Here is a 17349-nt window from a genome sequence, read left to right on the forward strand (position 1 = left end):
AAGTAGCATTGTCACTTCATTCAACCTGAGATGGGTTGATAGTCTGACATGTAACGCTACAAAAAGGATTTGGCCAAAATTGCACGTCAACCGCTTAAAGGCGCCAGTTAATTAGCCCATTGCTTGCTTTTATCACAGGCCACTGTCTCCTAGGTCGACATGCTCAAATATTAAACGTACCTCATTTTGACTATTGCAAAAAAGACAAGAATGTGGAGGAGGAAGAGGCTAGGACTTTGGCTCGTCATTCTTGAATGATGCTGATAATGTGCTTTCACTTAAAATAAAATTGTTTCACGAGGAGCAGCAGATAATTTTTAGAATTTTGATACAATTAAGCAAATGAGCGATATGTCCATATCTCTATGTTCACTAGTAGAAGAGAGTAGATCAGCCATCATTTAGTAATTTGTCCACTAATGTCGGTCTTGCTGTTCTACGACCTAATTCCCTACATATATTTGCTCTTACACATATACCAGTTAAATAACTCGAAAAAGTTTTAAAATATAGGCTTTTACTTACATTTATAGCTAAAAAATAATCACAGTTGAATTCGGCAGCAGCGCTGTTAGTTGTGTTGGCGATAATGTAATCATTTCCAATACCTTTGCCTTCGCCTGCTGCTGTTGCTTTAAACATATCATCGGTGGGTTGGAGTTTATAACTTGGAGTGCTCATGGATGAGATATCCAAGTTTTCACCATAGAACATTTCATAGGCCTAGAAATATGGAAAAAATAGAATAAGAAATTAACTTTTTAAGATAAAATAAATAGAAAATATTATGAATGTAGGTGTGGTGGAATTATTTTTCTGGAAATGGTTGTACTAGTCATTTGTTAACAGTATTGCATTCAAAGTTTGAAGTTTGATATTAATAATATTAATAATAAATAAATTTGGTCAAATTTTGTAACATATAAAATCTCTGTTCCCGCTATCCTCTCTACTTGTCATTTTAATGGAGTTGAAATTTTCCATAAATTCGAAAAATCGTCAAACAAGTTTTCAGCTACACAATTTGTTAGTGTCCATAGCAAATTAACAACGGCTGCAAAGGTGTGAAATAGTTATGAATCGAGATTTAAATATGTTAAGCTTGCGTTTTCTTTCAGTAAATCCACATAAAAAGAAATAATTTTCATTTCCGGACAGTTTTAGAAGTGCCAAACTGTACGTAAACAAAATACGCAGCTATCAAACTGCATTTAAGGCTAAACTGAAGGTTAGTATGCATTGAAAATGTATGTTATTGAATTAAAAAATAATTATTGAATTGTTTTTGAGGATGAACGAAGAGGCAACCAGAGTTCAGCATCCTTTCGAAACGGAAATGCTGTCAGCCTAGTACAAAAGTTAAAGATACACGTATGTAAATTTGATTAACTGAAAAAAGCTTTCCTAAAAACAAGTAATAAATACTAAATTACTAAATTATTATCTGGTAGATAATTGCATAGCATTTATTTTTCAATATGATATCCGGCATATTATATGACTGCCGCGGCTAAGAGCTACATTTTTCATTCGATAAGAACAATTTCTGACCACCATTTCCAATAAATTTACCCGTATAACCTCAAAGATGGCTTGCATATTGCAATAAGTCGGTTGCTAAGTGCGCTGTATAGCAAACTAAGCCATCGTATTGAAACCCAATTTTGTCGATGTTTAGCTGATTAATTTTTGGAAACAAAAATTCAATCAGCATGTTTCGATAGTGCTCGCCAATAACCGTAACGGCAGCTCCTTTCTCATTTCGAAAGCAATAAGGACAGATGATGCCACCAGTGCTCTATGCACTTCGCAAACATATTAATTTTTTTTATGTAAATTTCGACTATGTGTCAGCATTGTTAGGGTGCTAAATGATTCATTGTGACTTGCCAAACCTTAATGAACAGAAAAGTCAACACAATTTGCCATTCGCAGCTAAAAACTCCCGATATCAAAAGTATACTAATAACTAATCTGTGGTAATTTCTGGTAAGCAAATGGTTGCATACCTCTCATAATTGACTGTTTTAAGCTTGTCTAGTAGCGCTGTTGCGACATGACCAGATTTTTTTAAAAAAAACAGTCATCCACTTGATGTAGGTGCCTCTTCCGCGAACAACTTTTGTTCGTCTCGGAGCTCATACTTTCGGTTGCTGTTTTGTTTCTGGCTCTTTTGCAAAGGCCCAAAATTTTTCACGTGTTGCGATGCCACAGACATGCTTTGCTTTGAACCACCGAGGGAGAATTTACTTTACACCAGTCAACATTTCTTTACAACAATCAAACATTTCGTTATGCCAATCGACCGAGACTTTTTTTGAGCAATTGTCAAGTTATGCGGTATCCAACGAGAACAAATCTTCTTCACGATCAAATGCTCATGCAGTATTCAGTCCATGGTCCCATTAGTGCTTAAGGACGTCTCTATGTCGCGGTATGCCACATGTCGATTTTGTGGTATCTATCTACCACAACAACTGGTTGTAGACGGCCTTCACGAAATTCATTTTAAAAGGATCGACGGCCACGTTGTAACTCGTTTTACCAGCGTTTCACAATAACTTTTGCTTCAACACCAAAAGTAGAAGTAAGATAATCAAGACACCTCTGTCTCAATTAGCATTGAAAGTCGTAATAAATCATCGCTCGAAAACTTTCACGAGTTAGGTTCATCGATTGATTGATATGAATTTTTCAATTCACTGAAAAAAGAACAAACAAAGCTCGTAATTTAAAAACGTTGTATGTAAATTTATCTACAAAATACTAGGCTTTTTAATAAAAATATCGAATTAGAGTTCATCACGTGTAGTGTTGCAAAGGTGCCAAATATAAGAAACAACCCTAGTACTATATGGGTTATAGTCTTTTTTAAGACGTATTCATTCGGCAACCTCCGCATGTCACCACTTTGCTTTGAATTCTCTTTTAAAATGCCTTAATAAGCACATTTTTCTATTGTATATCCGAAAAATGTAAACTTTAAGATCCACCAGCTGCCACGCACCCCCAACCCTGCAACACTAGGCATATTTCACTGTTGGTAATACAATTTCTTTATTAAGCGCTGTCCCAGATTTCTTCGACAAAAATAATTGCTTATTTCTAGCTAATCTTCGATAAAAGCCGTATAAGCCCCGACTGATAAATTAGTGCAACTATACCATAGGAGAATACGCCCCCAATTGAAGTTCGAAATGTTGAGAACGCCTGGAATTAGCAAGCTTTACCACGTTTTACAGGCGTTTAAGGTATTATTAAAGATTGTTTCGAACCTTGCTTATGGTTCGAGTGAATACGACAGCTATGCAATCGATAACTCTTTCCACATTTTATAAACATGTTATATAAAACTGAGGCAATCAAATAACCAGAAACATTTGTTTTTAACTTATGTGAAAATTCTACTCCACAATTTTTTATTTGGCCGCATACAAATGCATATTTTGGTAATGTGTAAGTCGCGTTATTTTCCTTGATATTTAAACATTAATTATAACATAACATTATTAAATATAACTAAAAAGTGGCAAATATGCAGCTTTTTATCACAATCACCCTCAGGGCATCGTGTGTCAATTTTAAAATGTATTTGCTGAACTCAATCTAATCGACTTGCTGCACACTGACATCGTTAATTATCAGAAAATGATATTAATTTATATTTAATATTTGAAATTTAATAAAAATTAATAGTACAGAGAACTTCCTCAAAAGCTCAGACCAACCAAATAGTCATATAAAAGAGCTAAGCTAATTGTATAAAAATTTCTAATTCAAACTTCTATTAAATTTATATATACTATATGACAAAGCCTCTTTCACTTGTACTGGCAAAGGAATGCCGTTAATATCATGTCGGTTTTGTTTTTTGCAAAAACAAAATTACGCCTTGTTTGTAGAAGTAATTTCATTATCTACTATAATTATTCATCACCGTACGGCAAAAGTGATAGCTTTTTTTTACTTATGTATGGGCAAATAAACGTTTAACAATGATGAGAGTGCCGTTATAAATATAAATATATATATAGATATTATATATATTTTATATATTATGTAAAAGGGTACTTACACCCTTTTTGGCTCCCTCTCTTATCTGTGGTATAAATTTTGATATTTTCCGAAAAATCGAGGGGCCTACAGTTTCATGCTGTCTTCGAACAGTAAAATACACCATCTGAAAAGTTTCTTTCATGCAAGAAATACACCCGGAGGATTGTCATTACCAGCCGAAGGACGACCACTATTATAAACAACTTTTTCTACTCATTTTTTTTTCTTCATGCCCGATGTGGGCGCAGGTCAGTGCTATACACCAAACAAAATTTAGCTCTTAATCGAAATTGAATATATATTTCTCACTACGATTAAGTTTAATTTAAAAAAACTTCAAGAGCTATATTTTTTGATGCCTTACTTTCTCTACATGAACGCAGCTTATTTAACATTACTTACTTACATTAAGCAGAAATTGTTGAATCTTCACTTAGAAAACAAGAAAATACAAATACAAACGAAAAGTTGAGTACTAAGAAATCCATTTATGCCAGCATATATGTATCGTATAGAAATCAACTAAGTGCCATAGCAGTAAAACAGAATATTTATATCACCACTACAAATAACTAGTTAAATGAAAAAACAACTAAAAGCCCACACGGAAACAGTTTTCGTTCAAAAACTTTCATTAAAATGCCATAAAATGCGATGCTTAATAGGGTGACATAAACTGAAACAAGCAACAACTAGATGATGTTGTAAATGAAACGAAAAGACGCTACTATAAAACGAGCAAAGTTTTCGCAATTTCTTTTGAAAGCACTCAGTAATGCGTCCCATTGACAATTTGTACGTGGTGTGGCAGGCAATTCGAGTAAATGGCTAATTTGCGTGAGAAGTCCTAAAGACGTGTAATGCTGCTTTAAATACCTTTTTATACTAAATATAGCAAGGTATGGTGCTTGATCTACTTAGGTATACGAGGTGTGTTTAAAAAGTAAGGTGACTTTTCAAATTTCGTTGGCAGTGTATAGGATATATTTATTATTATTTTTATTAATATTTTTTTTTTTTGTTGACAGACGTATTTTCGTGTATTTGGATATTTTTGTTATCGATCGATGGATAAAAAAATTAGAATTTCTTGGCCAAAAATAATAATACTATTTATACTTACCTCGACTATCGTACTCGTCGGACTTGACCTCTTGCGACTTCTTCTTGATAGCAAGACAGAAATACCTATGACAAAGGGAAATTTACGACAGTTATGGCGAAGGAAGAGCTCGTTGGAAGAGCTCAGGCCATAGCAAAGGGGCTTTTGATCAGTACGTGTATTATATCTGAGGGTGACTAACGATTCTAAGGATGATTAACGATTTTTTATGGCCGGAATTGAATGGTATTGATCTGGACAACGGTAATTTTCAACAAGATGGCGCTACGTGCCACACAAGCAACGAAACTATTGATATTTTATGGGAAAAGGTTCCGGACCGTGTTATCTCTCCAAGAGGTGATCACAATTGGCCACCAAAATCTTGTGATTTAACACCTTGTGACTTTTTTCTTTGGGGCCACGTGAAAGAGAGAAGGCCTACACCAACAGCCCAGGGTAGATTCAAGACCTCAAAGATGGAATATCGAGGGCATAGGGCAGCCACTTTGCAATTCGGTTAGGGAAAATTTCATGAAGATAATATTGTCTTGTAAGCGTGGTCGTGGTGGTCATTTGCCTGATGATATTTTCCACTACTAACGGCATACCTTCCTCTTTATAATGAAATAAACATCCGATCATTTATATTAAAAAATAGCATTTTTGCTTGAATATCAAAATAACACCTCTTATTAGAAAACCCTCTACAACTAGCTCTAAATACTTGGTCCTGCAATAAGTTCTTCTACAAGTTGTATGAAATTATAATCATTTTTTAATGAAGTTAATTTTATTTGATCATATAAAATTGAAAACAAAATTTTAAATTTTCATTCGAAATGGTCATCATTTGCTTTTACACAAGCCTTTAAACAATTACGGCATTCACCTATTGCAGCACGCATTTTCCGTGGATATTGACATCGCAGCTTGAACCAAAGATTACTTGAGACTCTTCAAATTTCTGTGAGGTCTTCGAGAGGCCATCTTCTCCAATTCTGTAGTCCAATGGATTTAAGTCTGAACTTCAAGACGGTCAATCTTCTGCGGGTGTTTTTGCTATATGGGCTGCTTCACCGCGCCTCTGAGACATTCTCATGATACACCTTTGCCCCGGACTCAATCCCTTTTTCGCGGTAATGAAGAGATATAACGCCTTTACAAGACACTCACCACCAAACCATTACTTAGGCTGAATGGTGACCACGCAGAACCCTTGGAACATAATTTTTGGCGTCTTTAGAAGTTTAAGCATAGATTTCGTCGTTTTGCTAATTAAAAACTTTTTCAACAGTGAAAATTTTGTCAACTGTGCAAAGAATGTTTTTATGGCCGTTGATCGCGTGTCACCGTAGACTCTGCTTGCATCTGTCGAGGCTAATTTTCTTCAAGAGCGTTGTCAAAAGATGACCAGTTGAGCAACGGAAAGCTTTAATGTGGAGATCATCTCTCATTAGTCTTGTCATGGATCTGGTCGATACATTCATTTCCCTGGACAAGATTTTCTGCTTTCTAAGAGTATTACTGAAAATTCTTTCTCGATCGGCCTTTATGACTGGACTGGTTCGAACCTTTTCACATTTTTTCTGACGTTTGAAAAAAACGAACGATCTCAAAATATTAAGTTTTTTCAGCAACTCCTAAATATGCTTTTCACTTTTACATCAATAAGTAAAAATAAAACTGTAATTATCGCAATGCGATTTTCCTTACCTCCCCACTCTATTGCTAAAAAGTGAAATTTGCCAAGAAGCTGAATATAAATTATGAACGGCTCTGAACGTAGCTGGCACTTGACTTGTTATGGCAATTATCTAAACCCTATAATGATGGAATACTCGTACAAGATTACCCACATCAGAGAGGCATATGTCACACTATTGCAGTTGCATGAGAGATATAAAAAAATAATGAATGCGAACCAAAAGAATAAATTACACGTTACATACGCAGCGATTCTCTCCAATTCACTGAGAGCGGAATATCTGTAGCGGAACGAGACGGGCGACAACTTTGAATTTCGTACATGAGCTAATTTATGATAGAGATAAACTGTAAGACGTCGGTGGATGTAATATAGCCAGAGGCAATTTTTCCAAATGAATATCTTGCTTTCGGTGAACTTGTCATAAAGCTGATATGCTGACGTAACAATATAATATTGGCATTTATTTTAGTCATTGATTTTTTTTTTTTATTGTTGTACTGTTCCTAATTTTTATTGTTATTCACTAGCGAATTACATTACAGCGTTGAGAAAGGTTACCATAAATATTCAAAGTGAAAAGTCGACGTCGAATATAATGACAGTCATTTGCTGGAAATTAGTAGTTAATTACTTGCCTAAAGTTGTTAGAATGAACGGCCGGTACTACACTAATTTGTTAGGTCAGGCACGCAACAGTTTCACCGAGGAGGTGTGGAAAGTTGAATAGCGGAATGATGACTTAGAAGTCTTCAACGACTCCGTTCACATCGTTCACGAGGCATGTCTTAAAAACAATGGGATTCGCAGAAATTCACCGCTTACCCTACATTCCGGACATAACTGTCGTGACATTTCACCCTTTTTTTATTTAAGTTATTGCAGTCAGATGAAGGCAGCCGTAAGAAACCATTTTAAAGCAAAATCTGAGGAACATTTTGTAAGAGGCTTTGTTTTTTGTACATTGAAAAATGAAAAATATGAACTTTAGTTCCATAAGCCATAGTATAGTTAAACAAATATAAATAAATATTTATATTATATGTAAATACATTTTTGTGCATTTATATTTGCCCTCTTATGTACAAAAAATTCACTTTTTGTATCAAAAGCTATGCTCCGACAAATTTGTGCTCGACCGCGATTGATACCCTTACGCATCTTCATCGCAAAAACCAAAAAGAAAAATAAATAATGTACAAGCCCAGAAAAGAAAAAGCAAAAGTCACAGTAATTTGCAACAGTTTGTACGTAACCAAATATGGGCGCACAAATCAAGCGAGCCGTTAGAAAACTTTGACAGCAATGTGTCTACTACTCATAGAGTACTTATGCACACTTTGAAGCACTCACAATGTTTGTGTCTCTTGTGTCTGTGTGTTTTGCAGTGGGCTCTTCGCCAGGAGCAAAATATTTGCGGCGTTGAAGTCTTAATGGAAAAACTTTTCCCGCAACATGGAATTCAAATACGCAAATATTGTTTATGTATTTACTTTTTATTCTTTGTAGATATATGGGGTGTACATGAATGTTAGTACCACACACACTTTTACTACCTTTATTATTTTAACATTTTAATACCATACAAGTACATGAAACACGACGAAAGGGGCAATAACTTTGCTCTACTCATGAAAGTACCTGGAAAAAAGGCAGGCGGTTTTAACTGATTTTAACTTTCTTGAATACATACTAACTATACTAACTACTAAGAAAAAAATCCTGTGTTAGATATGTTAAAATTAAACTGCAAGGTGGCATTTAAGGTGCAAATTTAATCATCCTATCGGAAGGTGCCGTACGTCAATCATATTTTTCTCTTGAGAACTAGACAGCTGCAGTAGGCAACGGAGCGCGTAAGGGGCATAATAAGGATTTCCATCACTCATTTATTTTGGTTTTTATTTGGAAGAAAGTTATTGAAAGACAAAATAATATGCGTCATCATAATAAAGGGTCTTTCAAAAGACACACCTAGATGTTGCTTTAGAATAAAACATGTAAAAATTTAGACCACTTCAGGTTTCACTATTTTTACAATACAATAATTATTTGTGCAAAATGTCATCATTCAAATGCCAACCAAGATCAGTGGCTAGAGCTCGATTCATGATTGCCTAATTGTTGAGAACGTCGAGATTAAGGTTATTCAGCAATACTTTGCCCTACAGCACCGATATTCTCAGTAGAACGTCGAGTTTCTGGCCTACCAGTCCTCTTTCTTCACTCGACAGAACTGGCTTCTTCAAATTTTTTCACCAACTTTTGAATGGTCGACTTACTCGGACGATTATTTAAACTAACAAATAATTACGAATTTTTCGGTATGTTGTTCTTAAATAGTCGATTTTCATAATAAGTTTAAATAATTTCAACGCATTGTTCATAAAAGGACATTAAAAAGGCACCGTCTAGGGATAATTCACTACTAACATCTAGCCGTAATTTTTGAAAGATACTTTCATTCATTGCATTGGTTGGTTGGTTGGCTTAAGTGGTGATTCTTCCAGAATTCCGCACCATTTTGCTGTCACATCCTCGTTACCAACTTGTTTGCCAGTTATTTTCAGCATGACTATATCCAGTCTATGCGGTTCAGGAACCTATCAGGTTGTTGACATCTAAGCCAGACAGCTGTTCCAGACTCTCGAACAGCGGTTAGGGAACAGCAAACATACCCAGGGTTAACATTCTGTCCTTCCATAGGGCAGGGCTTTCGCAGAGGAAATGCAATATTGTTTCCTTTTTCTCCGGTGGCAGTATGTGTTGTGAGGGATGCCCATTTTGGCTGCTTGTTCTCCCACAGACCAAAAGCCAGTTATGACTGCCGTTAATCTCCAAGCGTCCCATCGTTTCATGTTTAACAATATTGACGATTGCTTAAGGTTGTAGATGGGCCATAACGTTCTGCTAATTTTGCATTTCGTCTGGTCTCTCCATCTACAATCTGCGATTCGGAGGTATCTTAGGGTTATTCATGGCAGATCCCCTTCTTGCCAGTTCATCCGCTTTTTCATTGCCTTCAATGCCATTCATTGCATACTTAGTAATTAAAATGCTTTTACGTATGTTACTATGTTTGCTTTAAGAAAACTCTTTTATTTTGAGTTCTGTTTTGAGTTTTTTAATGAGTTTTTCGGGGAGGTTTATCGACAAATCATCCCAACGTTCACCAAATAATGAAATTTAAGTAAAATAAAAGTCATTACGTCGAAACTCTTAAAACTCTTTGTGAATGATTTCTGATGACGGGTCGCCGTGATGTGATTTCTGACAGTGCGACAACCTCTTTGAAAGACCTCCAGCTTTATATGTATCTGTTCCATGTGTCTATGTAGTTTCGTATATCAAATGCATGTCAACTTGACCAAACAGATAGAGGCCAAAGCGATTGCTTAAACGTCGATTTTAAAAATGCTCCAGAAAATTTTATTAGAAAAGGAAATAAATAATTGAGTGGTGCATTTATGGGCAAAATATTAAATCTGGAACTTATTGACAATTTATCTGTTTCTTAGTTAATTTTAATCTTAGTTTTCAGTTCATTCTCCCACAAAAACTGTTTAAATAAAAATTTCACTTTGTAAATATTGTATTTAAGAAAAAAACGTGTATCAAAATGTTTAGAAATTTTTCTGGTGCGCAGTTTTATAAGCCATTAAATTTTGGTATAACAATTTGAACATTTTCAAATTTTAAATTTGTTTATTCTTTTTTCTTGCTTTTATTTTTATTTTTGCTGAAGGTCTTGCGTATTTTAAATTTACATAGCGAATGTTCGATACTTTTTACATGGAGGAAAACCCCGAACACCATCAGCAAAAAAATTATCAAAAGTTTCTGCTCAGTGTGCTAAGTAATATAATTATTATTGTTATATTTAGAGAGGATATATAAGGCTTTTTAATAACAAATGAGATGCCATATCAAGAAGAAAAAATATACATCTATGCTGGAAAAGAAGCACACACGTTCAGTTCAGCCCTGAACTACATATCTTAGGTCTATGGAGGGAACTTGGTCGGGATGAGGTATTGTGAAGTGTAGAGGGTACAGTAGATCTTAAGCTTTCATTAATTCATTCATTCAGCGCATTTCGAATTCGAGTCTCTATTTAAGAATTATAAAGGGTCTTTCAAAAGTGACGCCTAGATGGAAATAGTGACTTTTAAGTCAGCTTTGACACTTGCCAAGTAAACAGAGGTGCAATTTGACACTACAGAAAATATTGAAACTTATTATGAAATTAGCATTTAAGAATAAATTATCGCAAAAACTTTGATATTTTGGACCATGATTATTTGCTAATCGAAATTTTTTACCTGTTTTATTTTATGCGAGTCTCTTGAAAGACCCTTTGCTACAAGTGTTGGCAGATGACGGTAAAGCCCCATCTTATCGATCAATAGTTTTGATTCGGCACCCTGTGACTATTATTTATTTATTCGAGAAAATGTATTTGGCAATGAAAAGTGTTAGTCGTAAACCGATTTAAGATATTTGTGCCCACTACCCAAAAAAAAAAACATACCTAAAAAGGCATACCCCTTGATAAAAAAGAAAATTCAAAGTACAAGTTTATTCCTCAAAAGTGATATTATCGCCTTCAAAGTACCATACTCCCCATCAAATGAAATATTTCTGAAACTTTATTTTCGGTGTAGCCATCAGAGCCATCTTCGATTTTTCAATTACTTCCTTTTGGCTGTTAAAATGCGTTTCCCCTAGTGGTTTTCTGACCCGATCAAGCAGAAAAAAGTCGCTGGGTGCCATATTTGGTTGTTTTGATGGCTGTTGGATGGTATTCGTTTCGTTTGTGGTCAAAAGTTCACGGGTAATGATGACAGTGTGCGATGTTGGGTTATCATGGTTCAAAATCGACGAGTTGTTTTCCTACAAGCACTTCCTTCTTGGCGAATTGCTTCACGTAGACATCTCATAACGTCCGAACTGTCTGATCTTCTGGTGGAAATTCGTGATGTACACCACCGTTGTAATCCTTAAAAACCGTGAGTATCGCTTTCTGTTTTAACTGAAAACGACGTGGTGTTTCGAAGCCCTCAAATCACTCGCCTGATCTCTAAATTGCGTGTCGTACTCATACGCCCCACCTCTCCAGTAATGATGCGTTTGATGAAAGTTGGGTCGGACTCTGCTTTGAAAAATCATGTCTTTGCGGAAATTAACGCAGTCCCTTTTTGCATGCAATTTCGGTCCTTTGGGACCAACTTCGCAGCAACACAGCGTAATCCCAAACCTTTAACTTAAATGATCCATAAGCAAAATTGAAGTCTCCCTGATGGTTAATTTGTGGTTATTGATCAATTTTTACTTTACTGATGTTTCCATTAGTTTTCAGCATCGACGGCCTGCCACTAAGTTCGGCATCCTCGATGGGCTCACGATATCTTCTGAAACATTAATGCCCTTCGGGAAGTTTTCTTAAGATTATCATTACCAAAATAGTTTCCATATATTTCTAAGGCTTTCGCACCATTGAATCTGGAGCTCATTTTTAATGCAAAATTTAATATAAACGATAACGAGTTTATATTCAAATTCAAATGCATTATTATTGTAATATGTAAAAAATCGAAAGCACGTGCAGGGGTAGATTTACTTAGGACGGTATAACTATCACAAATGTCAAGCAATGGCGATACTATTTGGAATGTTATTCACAGATGTGGCAACCTAACCACAAAAAAAAAAAAAAATAAAGCTCAAATCAGTTGACTTAAGGCGTCACCTGGCTGTTGGTATTGTATTATTAATTAATATTGGCATAAGTATATAGCCCGCTTAATAGCTTGGAGAGGTATGCAGAATTGTATATCTATCCAATAAAAAATATTGTCATTAATCAATTTTCAATGCACTGTAAGCAATATTTTATGACCACTTAAAGCTATTGAAGTAACCGAAACTAATATAGCATAACAACTTATTTTAACTCCTCACCAATGTTAGTTGAACCGAAAAACTTTCAATCATCTTTGTTTTCTTTTTATTTCTCTCAGAAGAAGAGCCATAAATATGGGATTCTGCAAATAATTCCTTCATCTGGATTTTTTAAAGATACAAACTTTGTGCTTACAACTCAGTGTCTATGTATTCTGATGATAGTTTTGCTCAAGCCAATTTACAAGGTATACTACGTACATACATGTATATACAGTTTATTGCGTAACAAATATTTATCTTTCACCAAAATTTGTTTGTACTTGCATTTCAAGCAGTTTAACCAAGTGCAAATCAAATGCAAATGCTAGAGTAGAATTTATTTTATTACCTACGTATGTACATATAGTATAGTAGATATATATGAACATATTTGTATGCATTTCTATAAGGATGAATTATTTAAAGCATCGCAAATTGATACATATGCTCGTATGCTCTGTTAAATGTTGCGTGTAGTTCTACCTTAGAAATTTTGAATCACTTTGCATAAATATGCCAACTTAAAGTACATACATACCTATTAATGTCAGACTTATAAATATTTATTTATGTACGCCCGCATCTGCAGTTGTTTGTTGAAGCACTTTTGCTTATTTGCTTCGGAAAATGTTTGACTGCGAAATGACAGGTGTGATAGCCAAAAGTGAGCGAGGCAAAACTTTTCGCTTTTGCAGCAGCTAAAGCTAAAGACTTTTATGTACTCGTATTGCAAATAAACCTTCCTAGAGGAAGTCAGCAATATTTTGACGGTAAGGCAAAAATTGTCTCAGGCACAGAAAATTTTGTGTATGACTTTTTGTATTTATGATATATGTGTATATGTATGTATATGTTTAGGCCTAACTGCGTAAGTGTATATGTGTGTATATAGGGCATTCGCAGAGAAAACTTGAATCAGTGAAAGAAATTGTTGATTCAGAACTTTGTAGAACGCCATCATTCTCGATTGGTAAACGAATCTTCGTTTCGTGTTAGAGTCATATCATTCGTCTGTTTGTATTCCGCAATTTCAACACAAAAGCAGACAAAAAAAGTTGATTCTTATGCAAAAAATTAGAATTCCATATGCCAAAAAACAGCCCCAATAATAAAGAGTAATGACAAACAAACAAAACTTTCGATTTCGTTGTGTTATATTTGAAATGGAAGAATCTCCAAAAAAAAGATAACATAAAAAAGAATATTTGCCTTACCTTAATAAATGATTCTTCTTTCAGTGTTAAAAACTACTAGCACACAATTTGAGATGCTAGCTGGAGAATTGAAGGCTAAGCTAAACCTGGCATGAGGCGCACCTGAAGTCACCTGAGGCTGAAAAACTCTCATCTAAAGCCCGGTAGGACGAAGTGGTCAATAAATTAAATGCATTTGGACCTTCGCAAAGAAGTGGAGTTGAATGGAAAGCGGTGGGTATGCGCCTGGTACAAGTTCGATTACGAATTCGTCATTTATTAATGCATGAATACTGTATATGTGGCGGCACCCACATTAATCAATTTGATCTATGTAATATAATAATAATAATAATTTATACAATAATTTTTAATACGAAACTGATCACTTAAACGTTAATATTAAGTTCACTTATATGCATTCAACTAAGGTTTAAGTTATCCTTCATTCGTTGGGTGCCCCACAAGCAACGAAACCATTGACCTTTTATGGGAAACGTTTTTGGACCGTGTTATCTCTCGAAGAGGTGATCACAATTGGCCACCGAGATCTTGTGATTAAGCACTTTGTGATATTTTTCTTTGGGACCACGTGAAAGAGAAGGTCTACGCCATCAGCCCAGGGTCGATTCAAGACCTCAAAGATGGAATTCATGATGCTATTGAGGACATAGGGCAGCCACTTTGCAATTCGGTTATGGAAAATTTCATGAAAAGGACATTGTCCTCTAAGCGTGGTCGTGGTGGTCATGTGCTTGCTGTTATTTTCCACTATTAACGGCATATCTTCCTCTTTATAATGAAATAAACATCCGATCATTTATATTAAAAAATAGTATTTTTCTTTAAATATATATATAATACCTCTGTTTGGAAAATCCCTGTATTTTAGATTATTATTCTAACATTGCTGTGCTTACTATGCTATTCTATGCTATCTCTCTTACTCCTACTATTTAAGCTATTTGAATAATGTAAGTTAACACCAGCAAACGCGCGTTCGGCCAAACTCTATTCCCAGCAATATTGCTGACGACGCATCTGCAGGTTTGCGCGTGACAACAACAACAAATTGCATTCGCGAGTCACGCGAACAATAATGTGCTGCAACTGGTAGGAAGAGTAAGAATTCAGGTATTTAGGCACAGCTGTCGAAATAAATATGTAGTTGGTTGTATTAACTCACCGGATTCAATCGGCTGCCTTTGCTCTCGCAAGGAAAATCAAATTTTTTAAAGTAAACTTAAACTGTTTTACTAACTTTTACTTCACATTGCGGATATCCTATTGATTTTCTTAAACTTATGATATATAAGTATGTTCTGTGATGTAGGATTTGGATTTGTGTAGCCACGTCATGTAGACGTATTAAATAAAGCAAAACAAGTCCTGACATACAGACATACATACACAGAAATACAAATGTGAAACTCTTTGTACGGTTTGAGCTGACCTTAAAAGGCAGATTAAACGGACAACTAAAGAAATTTCAGCGCCGGCGGTGGTGGTCCATTGCGTCACTCAACATTTACAGAAGTAGAGAAGTCCATCGACCGCAACCTTCTGTAAACCTACAACAACACCACGAACACTATTCTACCAACAACAGCACCACCAAAAACATCATGACCTACACCATCGCCACCGACATCTACGCTATCAACAATAACTCCCAGAGGTATAAAAACATCAATAATGGAAGATTGGGCCTCTGTTACTCAACAACGTGGAAAATATTGAGAAAGAAAAATCCAATGTATCCAGAAAACGTCCCAATTTGGTGCGGTTTATGGGCTGGAGGTATCATTGGACCGTACTTCTTCAAAGATGCTGCGAATCGTAACGTAACTGTGAATGGTGAGCGCTACCGTGAAATGATATCCAACTTTTTTTTGCCCAAAATGCAAGAGCTTGACTTGCATGACATGTGGTTTCAGTAAGACGGTGCCACATGCCACACAGCACGCGTAACAATGGACTTGTTGAGAGGCGAGTTCGGTGAACATTTTAATTCACGTTTGGGACCTGTTAATTGGTTACCCAGATCGTGCGATATAACGCCTTTAGACTATTTTTTGTGGGGCTATGTTAAAGCTCATGTCTATTCAGACGCATTGGAAGACAACATTAAAGCATTTATATATGAGATACCGGCCGAGTCATTGGAAAGAGTATGCCAAAATTGGACTAAGCGGATGGACCATTTGAAGCGCAGTCGCGGTCAACATTTGCATGAAATAATCTTCAAACATTAAATTATATGGTCTGTACTATCGATTTAAACAAAAATTACATGCATTTTTCTGAATTTTACGTGTGTTTTTTTGAAAAACTTTCCTATAGCTTTAGAAGCAAAATAACAAAATGTTACATTAAAGATATTTAATGAGTTTATAAATATTCACAAAATTCGCAAGGCCCTCTTTTCATTTTCTTCAAATAAATAACGATATACAATTTTTACACAATATTTCTAAATATAAAACCAGTACGAAATATTAAAATATGTCTATCGCTTTCTACATATAATATTTAAATGCTCTTGTAAGACCGACTTCAAATTTATTGACAACATATGATAAAGGAAAAAGTACTAAGCTCAAGCCAAATTGTAAATATAAAATATTGTAAAAAAATAAAAATAATTCCATGTTTACAATATATTTCACAAACAGTGAATATAACAACTGCATATACTATAGTGTTCACTTTCGACCCAAACTACGCCCAAAGGGGAGACCTGCATAATACCAAGCAATCAATATTTGCCACTTACCATTGTTAACACGGTAGTCAGAGCAATCAGCGTAACAGTTATAAAAGCTAAGCACTGTGCTAACAAACGATTGTTATGAATGCGTGAAGAGAATCTCTTGAAGCTAGTCGGTAGCTGGAAGTACACACACAAAAAGAAAATTGAATAATTTGTTCTACATATTGCATTGATTGTAAGGTATGTATATTTTTAACAATATAATAAAATAATCAAATTGAATAAAATACAATTTCCAGTAAAATTCAATATTCATAGAAATAGTTCAGACATACATACATATATAAGCTAGATAAATACATTTCGAAATGAAAACATTCATGTGTATGTGCTGGTAAATGAATTGAGGGAAAATACAAAAAGAATTTCTTTTGCCATTTGACTGCCATGGCGTATACGTACTTTCATTTTGCTCACATGAGCGGCAACGAGTAACGAAATTAATAGGACGATGACTATTGTCGCACAGGAAGTGGTGATTGTGAGTAAATTCCTGAGAAGAAGAGATAAAAGCAAGATAAAAAATATTGTTTAATATATTGGCTCGCTTTTGGTCGAATCCAATTGACATGAA

The 17349-nt window shown here is 35.1% G+C and overlaps 1 protein-coding gene across 1 annotated transcript in view; it reads right to left on the reverse strand.

Annotated features, from left to right (window-relative positions):
- LOC128862519 (uncharacterized) overlaps nt 1–17349 on the reverse strand; it is a 284688-nt gene that overhangs the window by 31855 nt on the left and 235484 nt on the right. The window contains exons 21-23 of the mRNA XM_054101195.1: nt 17178–17268; nt 16779–16892; nt 526–723 (exon numbers count right to left, since the gene is read on the reverse strand). Coding sequence (XP_053957170.1) covers nt 526–723; nt 16779–16892; nt 17178–17268 — 403 coding nt within the window. The remainder of the gene's footprint in view (nt 1–525; nt 724–16778; nt 16893–17177; nt 17269–17349) is intronic.

The sequence above is a fragment of the Anastrepha ludens genome, chromosome 4 (assembly GCF_028408465.1).
Source record: "Anastrepha ludens isolate Willacy chromosome 4, idAnaLude1.1, whole genome shotgun sequence".
Lineage (NCBI taxonomy): Eukaryota > Metazoa > Arthropoda > Insecta > Diptera > Tephritidae > Anastrepha > Anastrepha ludens.